The sequence below is a fragment of the Ostrea edulis genome, chromosome 1 (genome assembly GCF_947568905.1).
Source record: "Ostrea edulis chromosome 1, xbOstEdul1.1, whole genome shotgun sequence".
Taxonomy (NCBI): domain Eukaryota; kingdom Metazoa; phylum Mollusca; class Bivalvia; order Ostreida; family Ostreidae; genus Ostrea; species Ostrea edulis.
The window spans coordinates 89,668,433-89,690,219 of NC_079164.1; the positions used below are offsets into that span (position 1 = coordinate 89,668,433).

The following is a 21,787-nucleotide window of genomic DNA, read 5'->3' on the forward strand; positions in this document are numbered from 1 at the left end:
ATATAGCACAGGCTACTTGCTGAATGTATGCACACAATATTTTCATTGAGTAAATATACTAATATTGTGGCATAGGAAATTTTAATACATTAATCATATGATATAAAATAAATATACCTCTAACACCATTTAGAGTAATAATTACATCAGAAAAAAATAATTCCTGGTTTTCTGTTCCATTTTCCGTTCCGCGTTTTAGCAACACCCATTTAACATATGATTTTATCATCATATGGTAAACATATGTTTTGAAAATATGTTTAACATATGTTTGAAACATATGTTGATCATACTGCAAACTTAAAACATATGATTAACACAAGTAAAAAATTCAGTGTACCTTGCGTGCTTCTTTTACATGTTTGTCATGTTTCAGAATATGTTTACCATATGCTTAACATGTGTTAAACATACTGGTATGTTGCAATTTTACCTGTATAGTCTTAGGATTGCATAACATTACATACAGACGTATGTCAAGACAAAACAATGCACAGTCTACATATTGGTCGAATGACATCAGTTGTTTTTGGATTACAAAGACTTAATATTGAGAGATATAAATTTGTCTAGAATTCAAAGCACTATCAGTCTCTCAGTTCTTCCTGATGTGTATGGGCAAGGAAAATGTCAAAATTTTGAAAAATGGAATATTGGCTAAAATAGTCACCTTTCATTATCATACATGTGCGTGAAGGGGGGGGGGTACAGAATAACGAGTACACTTAAAGAGGGTAACCTTAATATTAAAAAGCTATAACAATTTCCAATTGAATGGCGGCAGCTATGCGACTATCGATACTCTTCACAAAAATCTTCGCTTCTATCAAACACATCGCTGATTTATGAAGGCCGATTACGGTCATTATCAGATTATCTTCTTTACACGTGAATAGATACACACAAGAACCAAAGCCTTTGTTGTGCTTTATTACAATGCAAATATATATCTTAATTTATCGTTCCTATCTTATCTTTGCAGAAAACTGCGGCTTCACCGCCCACTATTGAGTGTGTTCGAAATTTGGGCAGAAGACACGCGGCTCTTTACTACCGACACAAATATCGACAATAATAAATAGTTTTGCTTATTGTTTAAAAGTCTGAGATAATAGCCTTCCAAGGTGAAGTAATCTTTGTGACTAGTGTAGGTATTTGTAAACATGCCATAAATACAAATAGAGGTTAATAATTTATAAATTAAATAGTTGTAAATGAAATCTCCTTGATTAAAATTATTATAATTCCCTTATAGCCTTGCCTGTTTATTTAATCTTAAATCCCATCCTAGGAGTGTAGAAAATTAATAAGCATGGATTATGGGTGTGCACATGATTGACTAAAATGAAAATACAATTTTCACCGTAAAAGTCATCATCTGGTAGAATTGAAAATCAGTTTCCAACAAGTTCTAAACTAAACGTAAATAAATGTTGGTGAGTGCACGGTGGTTTGCACTTCGAAAAAGAAATTATCATTTTATCGATAAATCGAGGTCAAGGTCAAGTACAGAATGCCCTTCCAAATTTTATAAATGTTACAGCTTCACGCCATGGTGGGTATCACATGTATCATACATGTAGTTGAGGTTTCAAAATGTAAACATGTGAAATCGTGTGCCAATGCTACCTACCGTCATGGGAGATGATCGAGGGCGATGATAGTTAACATATCGCTGCGGTTGATTCGTCGATTTGGGGTCATTGTGATAGTACGATAATCGGGATGCGTTTGATAGCGCCGATATTGGTCTAGAATACGATTCACAAGGGTGATCATCACAAGCTGTCTGAGGCCTATCGGGTAGTAAGTGTCCATGCATATGGTTATACCCGTAACATCGGGAATGGCGATCGAAATACCTAAAATCAGGATCCGGACTGGCAGGATGCAAATTGATGTGTTTACTCTCTCTCGATTTTTCATACAGTTTGTTGACAAGAGTGAAACCTTTCCGCATTTCGTTGAACTTCTTGGAACTGAGTCTGCTTGAGGTCGCACTTCCCACCCTATTAGAAGAGGAGCTGGGTGGTCTAGGAACTGTGGGTGATGAAGGCCGGGACGCTGATATTGCGCTCCGAGAGTATGGACTGACATATTCAGTCCTTGGGGGCGCAGTCCCCGGGCGTTGAATGCGCACATTCTTCCTTGCCTGAGTAGCACTCCTGACTCTTATCTGGCCATTCAAAGGTTCCGGAGTGACTATTCTAAACTCCGCGAAGGTGTTTGTCTTCTCCTCCGGTAACAAGGTGAAGCTATCGGACTCACACGGCCGAATATCGTCATCTTTCTTCGCGTCGTCTGCGAAGAGCTTGTGTTTATATCCTTCCGCCACCCATGCCATTAACCGCTCGTCATTACCAAACACCATGATGTATAAATTCCAAGTTATAAAAACTCCAAACAGACGAGAAATCACCAAACACACATTGTAATTGTAGAGAGGAAAGAGAAATACGGCGTCATAGTTGTTCAGCTTACCATCTTCGTGGTAAAAGAACAGATTCTAAAAACACAATACCCAATGATAATTACAACGCGCGCCACAATCAATAAATCACGTCCAGTTACAAAGACACCGCCATTTAAAGGTAATATCTAATTATTCTACTCCAGGGTCTATCATAATATATCCCACTCAATACCCTACACTGAGGGACTCCGTGTACGACTCTTCACATCCCACAACACTACACAACAATCCGGAGAGACGACAAACAAACTCTCCACTCTAACACACGAACTCCCGTCATAAAATGATTATTATTCCATAAGGTCCATGGCTCATTTATGTCCAGATTGGCATACCACCCATTTTCAGCCAAATTCCATGTAAGTGAGTCGCACAATGCATTATTATAACTTTAAATATCGAATGGCCTTTAATATCCCTTTCATAACCTTTTTCACTTCAATAGTTGATATCTTAAAAACATAAATGCATATCTACACATGTTCACTCAGTTGATAAACTCTCCCTTTCAACATGTGGCTTTAAGTCCCTTAAACCGTTTCTTCTAATCCTAATCAATTATTGATACCTTCGACGCGATGAAGAAAAAACCCAAAACATGTCGGGTGTATTGAATTCGCAGTTTGGCACGGGATCATCTATTTGTATAGAGGATTGTAAAATGGTGTATCATATTGAAAAGTTTTTTTCCTCCTCCATAAAGGGTATCGATTCTATTGTCCAAAAAGAATGATCTAATAAACCATGTCATTGGTTGAAACAAGAGTTCTCAAATTAACCATAGTAAAGTTTGTTTTTGTGGTGGATAAATTTAACTCGGTGTTATCATTGGTCATTTATAATGATCTATATCTTCGCTTTCAATGACATGTATTGCAAATTCAACAAAACACAGTCCTTTTAGTGACAAGGTGTTTTGAAATACATGTATCATATTTTCCTCTTGGAATATCAAGGGTTGTAAAGGTTTTCCAATTTTCCTAAAAGTACATGACGATGTAAAAAGGATTCCAATGGAAACACAATACAGCAATTACCACGTGATTAGAAAAGATACCGAACAAACAAAGCATGCAGTGTCAAGAATCATACATGTATATTCAAACTGTATGACGAACGGTGTGACAGTAAAAACAAAGACAAATAGCTATTTGGGTGTACTATGTTGTGAATTATAAACATTTAATTTAGTTGTGATCAAGGTTTTGAGTCGTGTTCGTGTGATATCAGAAAGACATTAAATGTAACACAGGCAGCATGCATCATGGATGTTAAAATTCTAACTCTACTCAAGCCAAATAAAGTAAACACTGTATATTCCATGCACCCGAATAAAATAAAACTCTTCACCCGAATAAAATTTTTGCTAAATACTTTTTGAGAGACATTTCGGCTACATTGAATTTGAATCGGCGACATTTGCTTTAGGATTGGCAGTTTTATCCACAATACACGTAACACTTTTTACTCAAAATTTCGCGATGGACAGTTTTCGCGCATCTACTCCAGACCAGTAAAATCGCAAACATGGCACCTCTAAAGCCAACAAACACATGGACATCATTTTTGTTGTTGCTTTTTTCTTTGAGGGGGTATGCAATATAATCAAATCTAATATGCATTCTTTATGTTCTGACATATCAATCTGACAGTCTTCACCTCGTGAACAGGCTGGTGTACTGCATACAGCATTCGTAGGACTGCTATATAGTACATATATATTACAACTGTCAAAAAACCATAACGATATCATCACAAAAGAGGACCCTGGCGATAAGATCTGAATCCACTAAGAAAATACAACAATAAGGGGTACGTGTTGCTAAGCAGGCACGTGTTTTATAGGCCTCCAATGCTCAGGTATCGAGACCCAAAATATTATCTTGTTTGACTTGTCATTTAAATCACCACCCCAACTCTGAAACAATGGGTGGTATAAATTTCCTGTATTGCTTTGTTTCTTTATCACTCATAGCAAGTTTTGAGTGGTGTTGGGAGTGTTTTTTCTTTTTGTTTTTTTTAAAAGAATTAAAGAAATCTTGCGTGCATCTGGAAAGTGCCGAATCTAACTGGAGATAAAGAGACTTCCCATCCCTTTAATTGGTATATTTTCCGGAATCTAAGGGGTCGCACATATAACCCCTGTTTAGAAGACCACGGTTCCTTGGGTAATTCTCAGGATCCGTTCGTGACCGTGTGGGTTGAATGTAGTCTTAAGGAGGTACCCTACATCGTCATACTGGCTGACTTCCTTTTACGACATGGATGGAAATATAAATATCAGCAATATCACTCTATTTCTTTTCGAATTTAGTTGCCTAGCTGAGTAGCTCAGTAGGTTAGCGTGTCAACTGCTGAACTATATATCGCGGGTTAAAATCCAGCAGGGTTTTTAAAAAAAATATTCAGATTGCTTTCTACTAAAACTGACTTTTCATTTTTGCGTTTCCGGATAATCGCCATCTATATGTATACGGGCGACTTTGGTTCGTACTCGGACTATCAGTTGTCAGTGAACGGAACGAGTTTCAACTCTTATAACATATTGTGATATTTGAACTCTACACAACACAATATGGCGGTCTTGTAATGATACTGCGCATGTGTCAGTTTTCAATGGATGTGATTGGCTGAAGCACGATACATGGTCGCCAATAGGATAACTTCGGTGCGTACCCAAGTTCGTACCTAGATTCTTACTCCTGAGTACGAAACGAAGTCGCCAGTATGAGTTGACCTTCCGATGAAATAACAGACAAGGGACCAGTCAAGCCTGCATGATGTCTTGCGTGGTTAGATATCAATTCAGTCTTGCAGACAACCGATCAGTTCCAACCTTATACATAAAGAAACCCTGTACCAGTAGAAACTTACATAATTTCTGACGAAATGCACATTCAGAACTGATAGTAAAATACTAGTGCTACACCTTGTTAATGTTGACAGAGTAAAGTCATATTTCGTGTAAATACCAGAATCCACAATCTTGTATCTATTTAGTACTTTCGTATTATTATTTTGATTTGGTTTTTAACTTGAAAGAAAATAGTTATCAACAATTTTTGTTTGTATACTTCTGATTAAATTCAACTTCAAGAACCACATAGGTCATTAATAATTTATGAAAACTACTTTACTCTAGGGCGTATGGACCGCCAAATTAACATAAACTCAAATAATTGAAAATATCTTTAACTATTTAAAGATATCATAAATTAAATTGTTGTGCGCAATAACTAAATTGATGCACGCATCCAATAAATCATTCCTGTCATGAATTCAAATGATACGCGCATCAATTCAATTTTGCACGCAATAATCGAATTAATGTGCACATCAAAAGAAAGCAACAATAGACTTGATGCACGCATTAATTCAATTGATGAGAGCAATAATTGATTTGATGCGCGTATCAATTCAATTATTCCTTTCATCAATTCAATTGCAATGATGCGTGCATTAATGTAGTGGAATTATTGCTGACAAAATTTAATTTGGAGCTCGGTGTAAATGATTTGACGATCTCTTTAATTCAAATGAAGATATCTTTGATTATTTACAACGCTCTGTATAGGAATTAATGCGCGCATCAATTTTCTAAGGAAAGCAGGACCATTGGTTCAATATTGGATATGTTGAATTGACAAAATCTCTGATTATATAGGTGCTCTCTCTAAAAGAAGTATTGTGCGCATCAATTGAATCAATAATATCATTAATCAATTGAAGAGAACAATAATTCAATTATTAAGCGCATTAATTGAATTGATGCGCGCTACAATTCAATTGAGGAAAGTAATAACTAATTCAATTCGAACATTACTTGATATGATACGCACTTAACTGGATTACTAGTATTGCTCTCTTCAGTTGAATTGTAGCGCGCATCAATTCAATTGTTAATATCATCAATTCATATGAAAAGAGCAACAATTCAATTATATCTCTCATTAATCTAGCAGGATAAGTAATGCTACCAAAAATGCAATGGATGCTCGCAATAAATCAAATTTAAATATACCATCAATTATTTCAAGAGACCTTTAATTGAATTGTTGCGCGCATCAAATGATTTAGTGAGAGGGCTTATACAGGCTAAGCCTGCTGCCCAATCTCATAAAATTATTTATATAAATATTGTTTAAACACATCAAATGAATTGATGATATCTTCAAATAATGGAGACTATTTGAATACAATGTCAAATAGACCGAAGTTTCCAGTGTATTTTACTGAGTTGACTCGGCATTACCAGTACAATAGTCAAAGCATCTGTGGTATAAGACCTATCCTCAGCTATCGAATTCCTCTTCCGCTTTCGCCTACAAAACACAGCAGACGCAACTTTAAAGCAGATGCAGTTTTACGTAATCGAGTTTTAATCCGCCCTTTTTCTACAAGAAAAACTCGCAATAGCGTGACCAGGCACTCGAGGGCGGAGAGGGATAGGAATTTCGTGTCCCTACCCAGGGGACAGGGGACTGAAAACTAACAGCGTGGCGAGGTCCAGGACAAGAATATCTGCTGTTGTAAATGCAGCCGTGGGGATCGACAACCGACGTCACGGTACCTCACAACCAGGATGTACCAGCGGGGGACACTCCAAATTTGTCAGGCTCGGTCACAATGCAAAGTGTGTGGCGAAGAGCACCCAGCTATCAAATAATCTTTAAAAATCTCAAGTTGCTCTCTTCCCTCCAATACAAAGAGGTCCTGCATCAGAGGGTTGGGGGAGGGGAGGCTTTCGACTCGCCTCCTTTCCACCTTCTCCAAGTTTCACCGTTGGACCTTGTCCCCATAAACATGGCAATTTTCGGTTAATAGACCCAGCTGCTTGTTTCGTGCATTATGCAACCATTGATGATGCAGCACCCATTATAGCTTTATTAGGAACCGGAACCTACCTAGCCAAGTCAGACATCAAATCTGCATTTTGTTTAATACCCGTAGCAAGCTCAGGTTTTGAGCTTTTAGACTTCAAATTTCGCAGCAAGTACTATTTTGATAAAATGCTACCAAATGGAGCATCCATAAGCTGCGTAACTTAAAAAAAATTGCCTCAGCCTTGCATTGGATAATTCAACATAGGTCACGCAACCCCAATGGTTCACACTATCTTGATGATTTTCTTTCCCTGGGACCCCCAAACTCAGACCAAGGCCAAGCTACCCCCACAGTGTTTAAACAAATGCGAAGATACAGGTGTGCCCATCGCTCCTGAAAAAGCTACCAATCCAATAGCTGCAGAACTGTAGCTCTCTGAGAAAATCTACAGCTACCAATCCAATAGCTGCTGAACTGTAGCTCTGAGAAAATCTACAGCTACCAATCCAATAGCTGCAGAACTGTAGCTCTCTGAGAAAATCTACAGCTACCAATCCAATAGCTGCTGAACTGTAGCTCTCTTGAGAGAATACTGGGACACAGTTCTAAAGCTACCAATCCAACTACAACCTTTACTTCCCTTGGTATAGAGGCAGATACGGTGAATATGGTCACGAGACTCCCACATGACAAGCTTATCTCACTCAAACAGCGTATTCAAGTCTTCCTTGACAGTACAAAAGCAACATTCGAGTCATTTCAGTCACTCAGTGGGCTGCTAAATTTCGTATACAAATCCGTAGCACCAGGGAAAGCCTTTTGTATTACACGCCCCACACCAAGATATCCTACCCACTGACGCTAAATCAATAAATGAATAACCTAACCAAAGTTTTTTTTCAGATTCCTCAATATTGATTCTCGGGTCCTTCATTCCATACGGGGCAGGTCCGTTAGCAGTAACCCGTTCAGGTGGGGGAAAACATTAATTCACAAGTCCGCATCCATTGGTAGGAGAAATGTGAGATGCAAAAGCAATATGTGGACACTCTTGTCATGGACCTGCTCAAGAGACATCCATAACCAGCATTCATGATGAAACATCTGGGCGCTAATGACCTGGTGACACCAGTACTCATGAGCAAAACCTTAGCTGAAGAATCAAATGTTCGTTTCTTCGCTATAATGCATTAATCCTAGAAACTACCTTCGTATGGTCCTCTAACCTACCCCTTCTATACTGGCATGGGGTCAAGGGTGAAGAAAGCGGTAATATAAACAATAGGGGGAAAAAACCGTAAAATTAACAAATAATTCACAAGTTCACGTTAGAATTGGGGAGTTCAGACAACATTTCAGTCCACGATGTCAGTTTAGATACGATGGAACGCACCTTTTAGGTACAGGTAACGAAATCTTTTTGAAAAATATCCAGGCAACGTTCCACATCTTTATTAACAAATTAGGCAATTATTATCCTGTTGAGGTGCTCGATAGTTTCAGGTAGTTGGAGGAATATCATATCGATGTCTGTGGCAGGTCTGGGAGATATAATTCAGTATAAAGTGTGCGTCCGATCTGGCCTGTTGTTCCATACAAAGACAGAGGGCTGTTTGTTACACATGTATAGTTGCTCATATGAAAAAAAAAAGGATTAACACTAATAAAAGTTAATTGGACCGGGGCACACAGGACTGCTATCCTGGTTTCCTCTCCACCTCTTTAACTTGTAGGGAAGATCCTGTTCCGGAGTACCAGAGGGTTCTGGTACGATAAGATAAGATAAGTTTATTCCAATTTTGGGTCCAGAGGGCATAACAGTAAGACCGTTTATAAAGAAGGAAATTCAAAAAAGAAAGAAAGTTTACAACATTAACTACAGGTTACAAAGACTGCAAACTGCATGTGGATGCAGCATGTTGGGGAAACAAGTACATACATATATGAATTGCTAATCATGTATATACATGTACACAAATAAATGGACAGTATCAGTATTATACCAACATATGAATAATAAACTATAATGATTTTTGCAGTTTTAAAGCATCTCCCGGGGGGGGGGGGGGCAATCTTGCTAAAGCAGGGTAAACAGATCGGGTGGTCCCTTTCGGTCACCAGATGTATGGAGCGCCAAATTAACATAAACTCAAATAATTGAAGATATCTTCAATTATTTGAAGATATCATCAATTCAATTATTGCTCTCTTTAATTGAATTAATGCGCGCATTAAATCAATTATTGCTCTCATCAAATGAATTAATGCGCGCTTCAATTCAATTATTGCTCTCATCAATTGAATTAATGCGAGCATCAATTGAATTAATGAGAGCAATAATTGATTTAATGCGCGCATTAATTCAATTATTGCTCTCTTCAATTCAATTGATGAGAGCATCAATTGAATTAATGAGAGCAATAATAGATTTGATGCGCGCATTAATTCAATTATTGCTCTCTTCAATTCAATTGATGAGAGCATTAAGTTCGTAGAAATATTGCTCGCAATAATTGATTTAGAGCTCGGTATAAATAATTTGATGATCTCTTTAATTCAATTGAAGATATCTTTAATTATTTACAATGCTTTTGTATAAGGAATTAATGCGCGCATCAATCCTTTTAAAGAGAGCAACAATTCAATTAGAGAGATCATTAATTCAATTGTGGATATGTTGAATTGAAGATATCTTTAATCATTTAGTTGCTCTCATTAATTCAATTGAAGAGAGCAATAACTGAATTAATGCGCGCATTAAATCCATTTTTGCTCTCATCAAATGAATTAATGCGCGCATCAATTCAATTATTGCTCGCATCAATTGATTTAATGCGCGCATTATATCAATTATTGCTCTCTTTAATTGAATTGTAGCGCGCATCAATTCAATTGTTGATATCATTAATTCATTTGAAGAGATCATTAATTCAATTAAAGCGCGCATCAATTCAGCAGAAGAATTAATGCTATCATCAATTCATTTAATGCGCGCAATAATTCAGAATTGAAGATATCATTAATTATTTGAAGAGATCTTTAATTAAATTGTTGCGCGCATCAAATGAATTAATGATATCTTCAAATAATTGAAGATATCTTCAATTATTTGAGTTTATGTTAATTTGGCGCTCCATACAGATGGTGTGCTGTATCAGTCTGGGATGTCGGCACTTGTGCTCGCACGAGGCCACCGGTTTGCCCTAATACTTATGGTCGGTACTCCGGATTTTCACCTGGATCTGCAACTTTTTTTTCTTTGTACATGTAACATGCGGTCAGAACTGCCAATACACTCAAAGTGTGTGTATATGTGGCCATTTCGCCATTATTATATATCTTATTTATGGAACTGGTTAAACTCATTATTGTCCTTTATTCAAACAGCAAAGGCAATACGTAAAAGGCGATTTATTGATTGTATATATTGTCTAATGTCCCTCTCGAGAATTTTTCACTCATATATAGACGTCAGCATTGCCGGTGAAGAGTTGCAAAATTTAGGCCTATGCACGGCACCTTTGAACAGGGATGGATCTTTATCGTGCCACACCTGCTGTGACACGGGGCATCGGTGTTTGCGGTCTCATCCGAAGGACTGCCTCATTTAGCCGCTTCTTACGACAAGTAAGGGGTACTGGGGACCTATCCTAACCCGGACCCCCACGGTGCTAGGCGATGACACCACAGTTTGTTCGGTGTGGGTTACCATCGGAGTGTTCAATTAATTAATTAGAGATATCTTCAATTATTCGAGTCTATGCAAAAACAAAAGGGGAGGGGACGACCCAAGGTCGTACCTTTTCTTCCCAAGACCCTAAAATGTCAAAGAATGGCCTTTTTTGTTAAAAATGTTCTACTAAAGGGGAGTACAGATCGGGGTCTGCCACTGCTATTATATGATATCTTATGTTCTCCTTTACCACATGTAATGTTATCGATATCATTACAATACATGTATGTGATTTGTAAGGAACGAGAACATGAACTTTCCTATATATATAACGAAGTTTTCAGTGGCATTTTCTGCCTTTTTTTTCTTTTTCCACTATCTTTTTTATGGGGTATTGTAAATTGGATGGAGAAAATTGCAATTTTAGATCTGGATTTCGTGTAGTTGCTTTTAAAAACATGTTGGCATAAGCGCACGATATCGAGTGTAGCGTTCAATTATTTAGTAATCCACTGCTTTTATTTGCAATGTGTTTACTAGAGTATCTGTTTTATAGTACTGTACATTATACTTCACTATTACATGTTTTTTAATTAGAGGGGTGCATCACCGACTGGCGCATTATACAAAGTCCTTAACAGTCCGGGACAGGAATGGATAAAAAGGGAGAGTACTGGACAAATAGGATGGTCTTTATTCAAACCTGTCAAAAGTATTTAAACATGCTGAAAATATTACAAAAGACTCTCCCCCTCTCTCTCTTTCCGAGTTTCTTTCTCTCTTTCTCTCGCGTGTGGTGTACACTGCGATATTTAAACATGATTGAGTTCTTTCCCTTCGCCCGATAAGTTTGGTTACAAAAATTGTAGTATTTTTCACTCCTCGGGTGAGAATTATGAGCGTTTACTGAAGAATTAAACCATCTACCTAGATTAACCTTATCAAAATAAATATACACCATTAACTTTTCCTTTCATTTCATGAATCAACACCTGACAGTGCCTTTAATTCACGGCATTGCTGTTAACAATTCAAAGAAAGCCATAAAATTAAATTTGTGGAAACTTTACTTTAAACACATTAACGTGATGAACAACGCAGACTTTAAACTATCGTCGCTAGCCACGGTTACTGAGTCCGGTAGTGCCTACCCCACCTCAATGACTTAGTGTATACGAGGCAACTTGTGACGATGACTTTAACCGTAGAGGGAATACGGTAAAATGTCGGGTGAGAAAGTGTCGGTAAAGATGAGGATGAGAAAGTGGCGGGAGGGATGAGAAAGTGTTGCAAAGGATGAGATAGTGTCGGTAAAAATGAGAAAGTGTCGGTAAAGGTGAGAAAGTGTTGCAAAGGATGAGAAAGTATCGCAAAGGATGATAGAGTGTTGCAAAGGATGAGAAAGTGTCGGTAAAGATGAGAAAGTGTCGGTAAAGATGAGGATGGGAAAGCGGCGGGAAGGATGAAAAGGTGGCGGGAGGAATGAGAAAGTATCAGGAGGGATGAGAAATGGCGGTAGGGATGGGGAACGTCGTAAGTGTCGAGAAAGATGATACAGTCAGGTTGGAGAAGTGAAAAAGTGGCGGAAGGGATAAGAAAGTGGCGGTAGAGATGAGAAAGTGTCGGGAAGAATGAAAAAGTGGCGGTGGGCCTAGGGAAGAAGTAGCGGTTGGGGGGGGGGGGGAGGATACGAAAGTATCGGTAGGGAAAGGGATGAGGATGCGAAAGTATCGGTAGGAGGGAAGGGAGGCGCGTGTGAGAGTAAGAAGTAGGGAATGAAATAGGAGCGAATACTGATGAGTGCCCTGAGGAAGTCATATAGTGGATTTTTTATTCTCTTCGAATTATAATTCAAATTCCTTGAGGTAAACGGTTTGAATTCAAATTCATGTCATAACGTACAGTATGTAAACTACATGGTATTACATGCATCAAGTACTTAACATGACCCTCAGTATGTACTTTGAAATGATATCGATTTACCCTGGTATCACTGTTCCAGTGTAGTGACGTCATGTATAAGTCCCGTGTATACTTTGCACATGTTACCAGATAGAAAAATGAACCCCCCAGTACTGATATATTGTTGGGGGGGGGGGGTCGGTCGCAGGTTCGATTTTTAAACAAAATTTCTCCACTTTGCGGATTAATCCCCACCAAAATTATCCCCCGCAGTCATTGTTTCATGAATATATGAAATGAATATCCTCACATCGATCAAAGATATTACATGCATATCATGAAACCGTAATTTAGTGAATTGTAACTTGTTCACTTTCTAGGATCGGTACATGTACACGAAATTAGTTAAGTTCACATCATACAGGAGGCATCACACGGGAAATCAGTGAAGTTCACATTATACAGGAGGCATCACACGGGTTTCGTGTCATTTTAACAATAGTATTGTCTGTGTTGTCGTATTTCTGTTAATCACCCCAGGGACAAGAAGAAACTAGATAGTATCTGTTGGTTTCCTTGAACCAACAATTTAGAAATTGACAGAACAATATTGCGTGTCTGGAGAGAGAGAGAGAGAGAGAGAGAGAGAGAGAGAAAGAGATAGAGATAGTTCGCAAACCCCAATCTTCAAGTTGAATGTTAAGCTTAAAAACTTTAGTCGTTGAAATTATAATAGTCATCGTAGTCATCGTACGATACAATAAAAAACAAAGAAATGTTTATAAAATGCAGACGAAGAATACAGACGGAAAGTCCAAGGGACAGGGCTAATAGAAACACAGAAGATTTAAATTGCAGATTTTCAGCTTGTGTAATAAACTAATAGACCAAACATTTTAACAAGGAGTAATAAAATTTGCATTTCAAAATATTAGATATTTCTTGAATATATATTTGCATCTGACATAACTAATTGATGTGCTCTTGAGGGGGCGTTTTCTTACGTCAGATCCAGCCATGCAAAACTCTGGGAAAGGTTTGTCTTCCCAGAAAATGTACATCTGCGCATATCTCTGATGATATCAAAATGTTAAATGTTGATTTAAAGGTTTTAATTAAAGAATTCTTTTTTGTGATTATCAAATCGCAATTACACAGAAATAGATATATTCTAAACATAAATATCTTAAATGGCGCCATAAAGCATCCGCTCCTTCGTTATGAACAATTACTTCCTGGAAACAAGAGGAACAGCCATAAGCAAAAATAGCAAATTGAAAGTCATAAATTGTACTAATCCAAGATAAAACACAGAGGCTGTTGCCTTAGCCTTAGGTCTGTGGGTGCATGGTCGAGCACTCGCTGCTCTTTGATGTTCTTAAGGTATGCTCTACTGACTCCTCCAAAAAAAAAAAAAAAAAAAAAATTGCGAAAATTCAAGTTAAATTTATATTTAACCAGTAATTCTTATTTGTGAAAATGTTCACCACTAAATTCAAGTCATTTCTTGTGACAGCACATCAGAAATGAAATTTCTGTCACCGAACACATCGATTTATACGTATTTGGTGTCCATGGGGTTTCTGTTTTTATATTTGGTGAGTCCTCCGTATCATTTGGTAATAATATATTAAATGGCAAGAACGTAAACTTGAAATGAATCTGTATGTTGATAGAAGAACACCCCCTCCAATCGAAGATTTCAAAGGTTGGGAAAAATATCTGGTCGTCATCCACCCATCCCATTTAATATTTTGAGGCTTAGGCAAAATAGGCCCCCTCCCCCGCCCTCTGTCTCTCTCTGTGTGTGTGCGCTTCCTTTACTTATTTTGCCTGTCAAGGAATATTGTCAATGCAATAGTCAAGTTCACTTCTCCGACGATTATTTCATGCTGGTATCACATGGTGCTTCGGAATCGGCATTTCGATAATCAAGCATACATCACCACTTGTATATATTCTCAAAGGTAATGAATACATAAAGTAGTGAAAAGGTGTTTGTTGTCTTAATGGTAGTTCCTTTAGCCCCAAAATCGATTGTTTGGAGTTTTATGTCCCTTTTAGAACTCATTTAGAGACGTTGCCAGCTTTATTTGAAGTTCTACACACAGACTCGCGACTTCGTTTTGTTTTGGGGTTTGTTGTTGTGTTTTTTAAAATATAAATTTTGATAGCTTGTTTACAGGAGGACGTTTTTTTTTTTTAATTATCTAAATTCAAAACGTCGAGAGCCTGTGGATCTACAGTAGGCAGTTATTTTGCGTGCCAACGCCCCAATCGGAACTCCTCGAATGTCTCGCGCACTCGACATAGATCTCGGATGTAATACGGTGGCATCCATGAGTGAATTGGATGCATTGCCAATTACATCCGAGATCTATGTCGAGTGCGCGAGACATTCGAGGAGTTCCGATTGGCCAACGCCCACCCTGGCGAAGAAACAGTCGCTACCTATTTTAACGCTCGAGTATGTCACCAGCTAAGATCGAACCCGAGTCCCCTGCAAACGAAGCGAGAGCTATACCAGCAGTTTCATTCGGGAGCTTCCGTTTTCAAATCGAGAGTCGTGTGATATTTGAGCTTTAAGAATATTTGAAGTCTCTTGGAATAGAGCAATGAGAGTTTCGATGATGAAAGCACATTCAGATGTGTGCGTCACTTCCCCCTCCACCCACCCAAAGCAGACTATTATTTACCCGATGACACTTATACAAACAAACGAACATGATATTTGTCATTAAAGTCTTTGGAAATATCAATGGCCTCTAAATGGTTATTGTTGGCAGAATTTCTACATTAATTCCTAGTATATAGTTATTTGATACAAACAAGTCAATGGTTTTTATGAGAACATTTATTTCAGATAACATCTATTCTTAAACGGCTTGCCATATAGATTTTGATACGGGTGATAATGCAAAACTAGTTTTAAGCTAATAAACTATGTCGTACGTTCCGGATACAGTTTGAAGCTAATTGCTGAAATGTAGGTCTAGTCGTTAAAATGGTATTTAGTCTATTTACTATGATAATATGGTATCTTATCGCCATCAGAAATCAGTAAAACGCTTGAATCTACCCGGATTTTATTTACTAGTATATCAGGTCAATTTTCAATATATTATGATAATATAAAACATGTCACAGTGAATAAAACATGTCACAGTGATCTCGTTCATCAATTTTTTTTTATATTTTAGAACATTTTGCAATGGAGGATTACGGGGATGTCCATCCCCAGGAGAGAGAGAGAAAGAGAGAGAGAGAGAAAGAGTGCGTCATCTAAAACATTTGATAATTTTCTTTCCTTGGAACCCCCGATATACATTATCACGCGGTGTACCGACTGCGCATAGTGACATCAGATGTAAAGGCAATACGAAAAATTACAAAGTAACAGTGTATTCCTGATATAATCTGAATCACAGACGTTACCTTCTTTCCCCATTTTGAGTATAGCCATTGCAGGAATTGGTCAACTCCTCCAAAGTATCTCTGAATTCTCGTCTTCTCTGACATAAATCCCTTACATATTTCACAGTCTTGTTCGTGGCATCTTTGGATATCGGTTTCCGTCAAGGTACACTCTTGATTTTGTTGCTTTCCTTCTTGCCTTTTTCTGATTTTAGGCGGATCGGGAATAATGTCTGCGAAGGAGTCCAGATGACCACCATCATCCTCTGCTTCCGGTAGAGGACCAAAAACAGAATCCAACATATCGTTATCCTTGACACTATTATTGTTGAGATCTCCTAACTCAGAAGATTTCTCGAGTTCATCTAGTGACCTCGCTATAGAAGATCGACTGAGACTGAGTTCCGAAAAAGTCACGCACCTCCTTAAGGAAGACCCAATACCACTGTCTGCGTCACTTGGATGATTCTTCCGACTTTTGATGGAGGACCTGGATGTGGATCTTGATTTGACATCCTCTCGGTCATAAGGAACGGTTGATAAGTGTAAGGAAGACGCCTCGTCGTCTGCAACAACACTAAAGGCACGTTTACTCGCGCGAATGTCATAATCGTTTCGGACATGGGCTTTAGGAAGAAGCATGATTGGGGATTCGTCGATCGAAATCGCACGGTGGGGGTCTCTCATAGTTCGTTGTCCAAGTCTGGAAAGCTTAAGCTTGTCATCACGATTGACAGCCGTCGCTTCCACTTTGGGAAACCGCAAACAAGAGTTTTGACTTCTTTTAAGAACGGCAAAAGAACTTTCACTGCGTCTGAAGGATGGCTGATTTTCTTTGGTAGTGATGGAAACTGAGAATATTTCATCGCTGTACCGAGTTAAGGAGGTATCGGTTCGTCTTAAGCAACTCTTTGGCTGGGTGGTAATCATGGTAAGGGACTGGTCTGAGTAATCTTCCTGTGGAAGGTTTCTGAGTTCTTACGACATTTTCTTGGCAAAGTTTACCAAGAGATAACTAAACTATGGTGTTTTGCGGGACTATACAACGAAACTTTGACACTGGTATTTATTACATTATCCGTATAAATCCTAGTAATCCGGTACATCCTTTAGATCATTATACAGATTAAAGGCTTGTGCTATCACATCACACATTTCATATTACCTTGAACGGTTATCGATAAATTCTGAGGTTTTCTGTTCCACGACTGTCACTTGAAAATGAACACTTTCTCTTTTTTTACTGTCTGAGCACTTGTCTGCGACGCTGTTGTACATGGACAAACAAGTGGTTTAATAATCCTCTATTTGTTTAAAATCCATCATTTGTACCCAAAGGAAAGATGATCTTTAAATCAATGATCGGCAAACGAAGAATTTCAGTCTGAAAAAATAAGATGTTTGTATAAATTCCATTGAAAATCGCTAGTGTCGGGAGACCAGTGAGTGGGACCAGGAGAAAATTACAGGTGCAAAATAGCGCATCTGCGACATTTTCTACCAGTCCACTACTTTATCAACGTCCTTTAAAGGATATAAAAAATATCGAGTGAACATTTTCAGAATTTAAAAATCTTATATTGGCAAACTACTAGAACTCGATTGACAGATTGGCAACATTAATTTTTTTTATTGGGAACCTTGAAATGGAAAGCTAGTATGAGAGGAGACATAATTTACATACATGTACATCATGAAATATCTATTTACCAGAAGAAGAAGAAAAGACAATACCAATGTTGATGATAAATAACTATCATCAAACATTAAGCATGTTGTCATTCTCCGTTAAACAGTGCTATTTTATTCATCAATAAAGATCAAATATATCCCCCTTTTCTATCCCTGTAACACACCGTTCCTTATTGATTTAATGAGCAATTTATCCTAAACACAATTAGACAGGATCGATGGACGGGGCTAATTTCCTTAGAAATCTCCCGTGCATCGCCGCGTTTGTCGCATAAGTTTGCTTTTCTCATTACATAATTCAAGGTGCTAAAATATTGTTTGAAAAATTAAGAAGAACAAAACGCTAAAGCACAGCATCAATTTGGAGGCTTAACATCGAGCAATATGATTGTTTAGTTCAATACTGAAAACAGGTAGCGTTGATCGCTCTTCAAACGATTATTGATGAGGCTTTGAAGCATTTATATACATGTAAAATATCTACACGAACCAGCTAATAAATAATACAGTGATTAGGGCTCATCCTAAAGACTTGAGACTATGGATAAAACTTGTACCTTATCTTCTTCTTAATTTCCGTCCAAATAAGTTTATCAACGATCTTAACTGGAGGAAATCACTTCGAACCACTTTCCACCCGGACACAAAAAATCCATTACGTGCTGTTATGAAGAGCAATAACGCTGAAATTACCTTAATTTGGACAGCTTATTTCAATACAAAACAGTAGGAATGGGTGCAAATGCTTTAAGTGGTAAGCCTCATAGATGTGGAAGGTCACCGATTCTGCACTGCTTTAAACACCGTTTCCAGGAAGAAAACTATTCACCGTGCAAATGTTATTCCACGCGCTCCAAGGTTGTTTTGTCTGATAAATATCTAGCCTAGATTTAATATCGAGAGTCGTCAAATGAAACAAAATGCAGAAATATCAGCAGAATGTTAATTTGTTTGTTTTAATGTTCTGTGGGTATTTGATCGATATTACACACTAATGCGTTTCTTTAGATATGTCAGAACAATGAAGATTATAAACAAATTCTGGTTACTTTTACTCCGTTTAAATCACCCAAAAATGATCAAAATATTACAATTGATCTCTAATTGAACACCTCAAGTGGGGAACTTACAATTGTACCCAGGGTGAGTAAACTATTAAAATATTGCAAAATTAAAGGACATTTATGCGACATGGCGTTTGACTCTATTGTGAGAAAACGACTTTTCACCCACGATTTATACTTTCAAATGAAAATTCAAACAGATTTATATGCAGAAAAACTTTGTATCAAACACAATATATATGTATCTGATGTTATCGTTTTAAAGGCCCTGTGAATTTTTTGAAAAGGTACGTTTCTTTTCATTTCGATCATGTAACTGTTAACATATAGTGATTTACGACTTGCAAAAAATCCTTTAAAGCTTAGATATGTCCGTGACGCCCCTCTTAATGTTAAAAAATATTTTGAAAGTGAAATTGCACTGTAGGGTACTTGAACGTGACCGTAAAAACTTCGCAACCATTGAGGGTATAGGCCTTGTAAACAATGGCAGAAAAAAATCTCTACGTAGACGCACGGTCATGCAACTTTTATGTACATGTACAAGTATGTTTAATATCTGCACGTGGTCCCTTTTGTAAATCGGACTAAATAAAAAGTCAATCGTTTTGTTTAACCAAGAAATTCGTTGAGTACATTGCCTATATCAATTATTACCTACTGAGAGTATATAGATTTTCAAGTTCACGCTGGAATATCCAGCCATTTTAGGTATTTTTAACATTAAAATTCATGAATTATCATATTGATTTTATAAAAATATAACACCGTCTCGACCCGTCCACTTGAAGAAGTTAATTAGTTGTAGAAAGTGCCAGGTGCTCGTCTCCTTAATCCACCACTCATATACTTGTAAATAGTCACCTCGAGGAATAGGTAGTAAGGATCAATATTTGCCCCAATTTATAACTTCTATATATATCTGATGATTGTAATGCGTTTCATTTACATTTTTTGAATATTGATCACTTTGGCAATATTCGGTCTTTCAGATAAATGTATAGTTGAAAATATTTCAATTTATATCAGTCTTAGCGCATTTTCATTTTTAGCTGATGCGTAAGCAGAATGGAGTCATATTTTTTAGGGGTGGGGGTGGGGGGGGGTTTAAAAACATATGGCTGCAGGCCTAAATATTTACATTTACAAACGTTTTGGCAGTGATTTTGAGTTACAATCTACTTCTCAATAATAACACTGACATTCCAACACTCCAATTTGACATAAAATCCTACATGATAAAAATAGCAATACATACGAGGGTTGGTCCAAAAGTTCTTGTTATTCCTCTGTATAACCTTTTTTTCAATAGATATAATTCAAAATTATACATGATATTTAGCCTACTTTGAATTTTTGTACGAACTATTTTTGATGAACTCCTTGACAGTTGCCATAGGGACGGATGCTGAGAAAGAGGGGGGGGGGTCTATTTGTTATTAATATCTTGTTATTCCTATGGTTATTTATGAGAGAAAAATGCGCAAAATGTAATGACGTAATGATATCAATCGTTGGAACTATTAAAAATTAACTTCCATAAATTTTTACTATCATCTAGATATTCTATTTGTGATTATGACACAAAAAATCGATCAGTTATTTAAAAAAAAAAATGAAAAGCTTGGAAACACCCTGACTCAGATGCATGAATTGATGATAAATCTAGAGGCAGGGTGAAAACGTAACAAGGAACTCATGTTCAAGTGACACGCGCGATTGAAGGAGGGAAGAACATCAGGTGGAAGATGATAGAAGGTCTGGCTGACCGGCGGGGTGGGGGCGCCCTTGGACCGCCGGCGCACTGTGCGGGAGATTGTGGCGGAAATTGGGAGCTCATGTGAAACGTTGGGGTGCCTGTTGAAATTTGATCTGAATTTGGAGAAAACGAATGGAGGATGAGTGCCTAAGCAAAGATGGAGAAGAAGGTCCATTTTTACAAGGAAGCAGTCGAGTGTGAAACAACGTTTTTAATATATATAACGTCACGTCAGACTCGCCAGGATTTGGCAACATACATGTACCATATACATGTAAATGTATATTCAAATTCCACAATCTTATATATAATATGCTTTATTAATAGGTTACCTGGAAATATAGTAAATGAACTATAGATCGAGAAAAGTATTTTGAGATACGATGAAATCCTTCACGGGGGAAATATAATGGTGTGTCGTTTAGGGTTGGGAATGATATAAAATGGTTCATACTTTATTTCATTTTTTTCTCAATCTGACAACTACAATTGTCTATAAACATGTATCATTATGTATTCGAAATTCCTCTCCGTATTTTTATCGCCATCTTGCGAGTTCATGTCGCAAAATATTCATTTCAAATATGTCTACATTACAAATATGATTACGATGAAAATCCACTCAAATGTGTTGGTTTTTTTTTTGTTTACTAACCATACATAATCAATGCGACAATATTTGCCGTTATTCTAAAACAATTCAATTTTTCAATTTTAACATATTTTATCATATATGTATATTGCATACCGGCAATAGGATTAGGAAGCACAGAACCTATATATATATATATATAGGTTACAGATATGATATATATATATATAATGGGGTGAAAATTTTCAGTACCTATAGCTAGTTGTGATTATTTAGTGCTTTATATATATATAAGAGCACGATGTTGTAATTGAAAAAGTATATTGTTAAATTTTCCTGTAATTACTTATGGTAATATAGTGACTGTCAATATTGGTAGTGTAATGGAGAGAGA

At 37.3% G+C, this 21,787-nt stretch overlaps 1 protein-coding gene across 41 annotated transcripts in view; it reads right to left on the minus strand.

The window, feature by feature from the left end:
- Positions 1-18,800, minus strand: part of LOC125675297 (uncharacterized) — a 44,150-nt gene extending 25,350 nt beyond the window's left edge. For 32 of the 41 annotated variants that reach the window (XM_056165420.1, XM_056165382.1, XM_056165369.1 and 29 more), the window contains exons 1-2: positions 18,536-18,800; positions 16,308-17,670 (exon numbers count right to left, since the gene is read on the minus strand). In XM_056165420.1, the coding sequence (XP_056021395.1) occupies positions 16,308-17,216 (909 nt within the window). In that variant the 5' untranslated portion in view covers positions 17,217-17,670; positions 18,536-18,800. Of the gene's footprint in view, positions 1-1,633; positions 3,069-16,307; positions 17,671-18,535 lie in introns of those variants that run through there. The other 9 variants (XM_056165421.1, XM_056165414.1, XM_056165426.1 and 6 more) reach the window with 5 other exon arrangements.
- Positions 18,801-21,787: the final 2,987 nt, after the last annotated feature.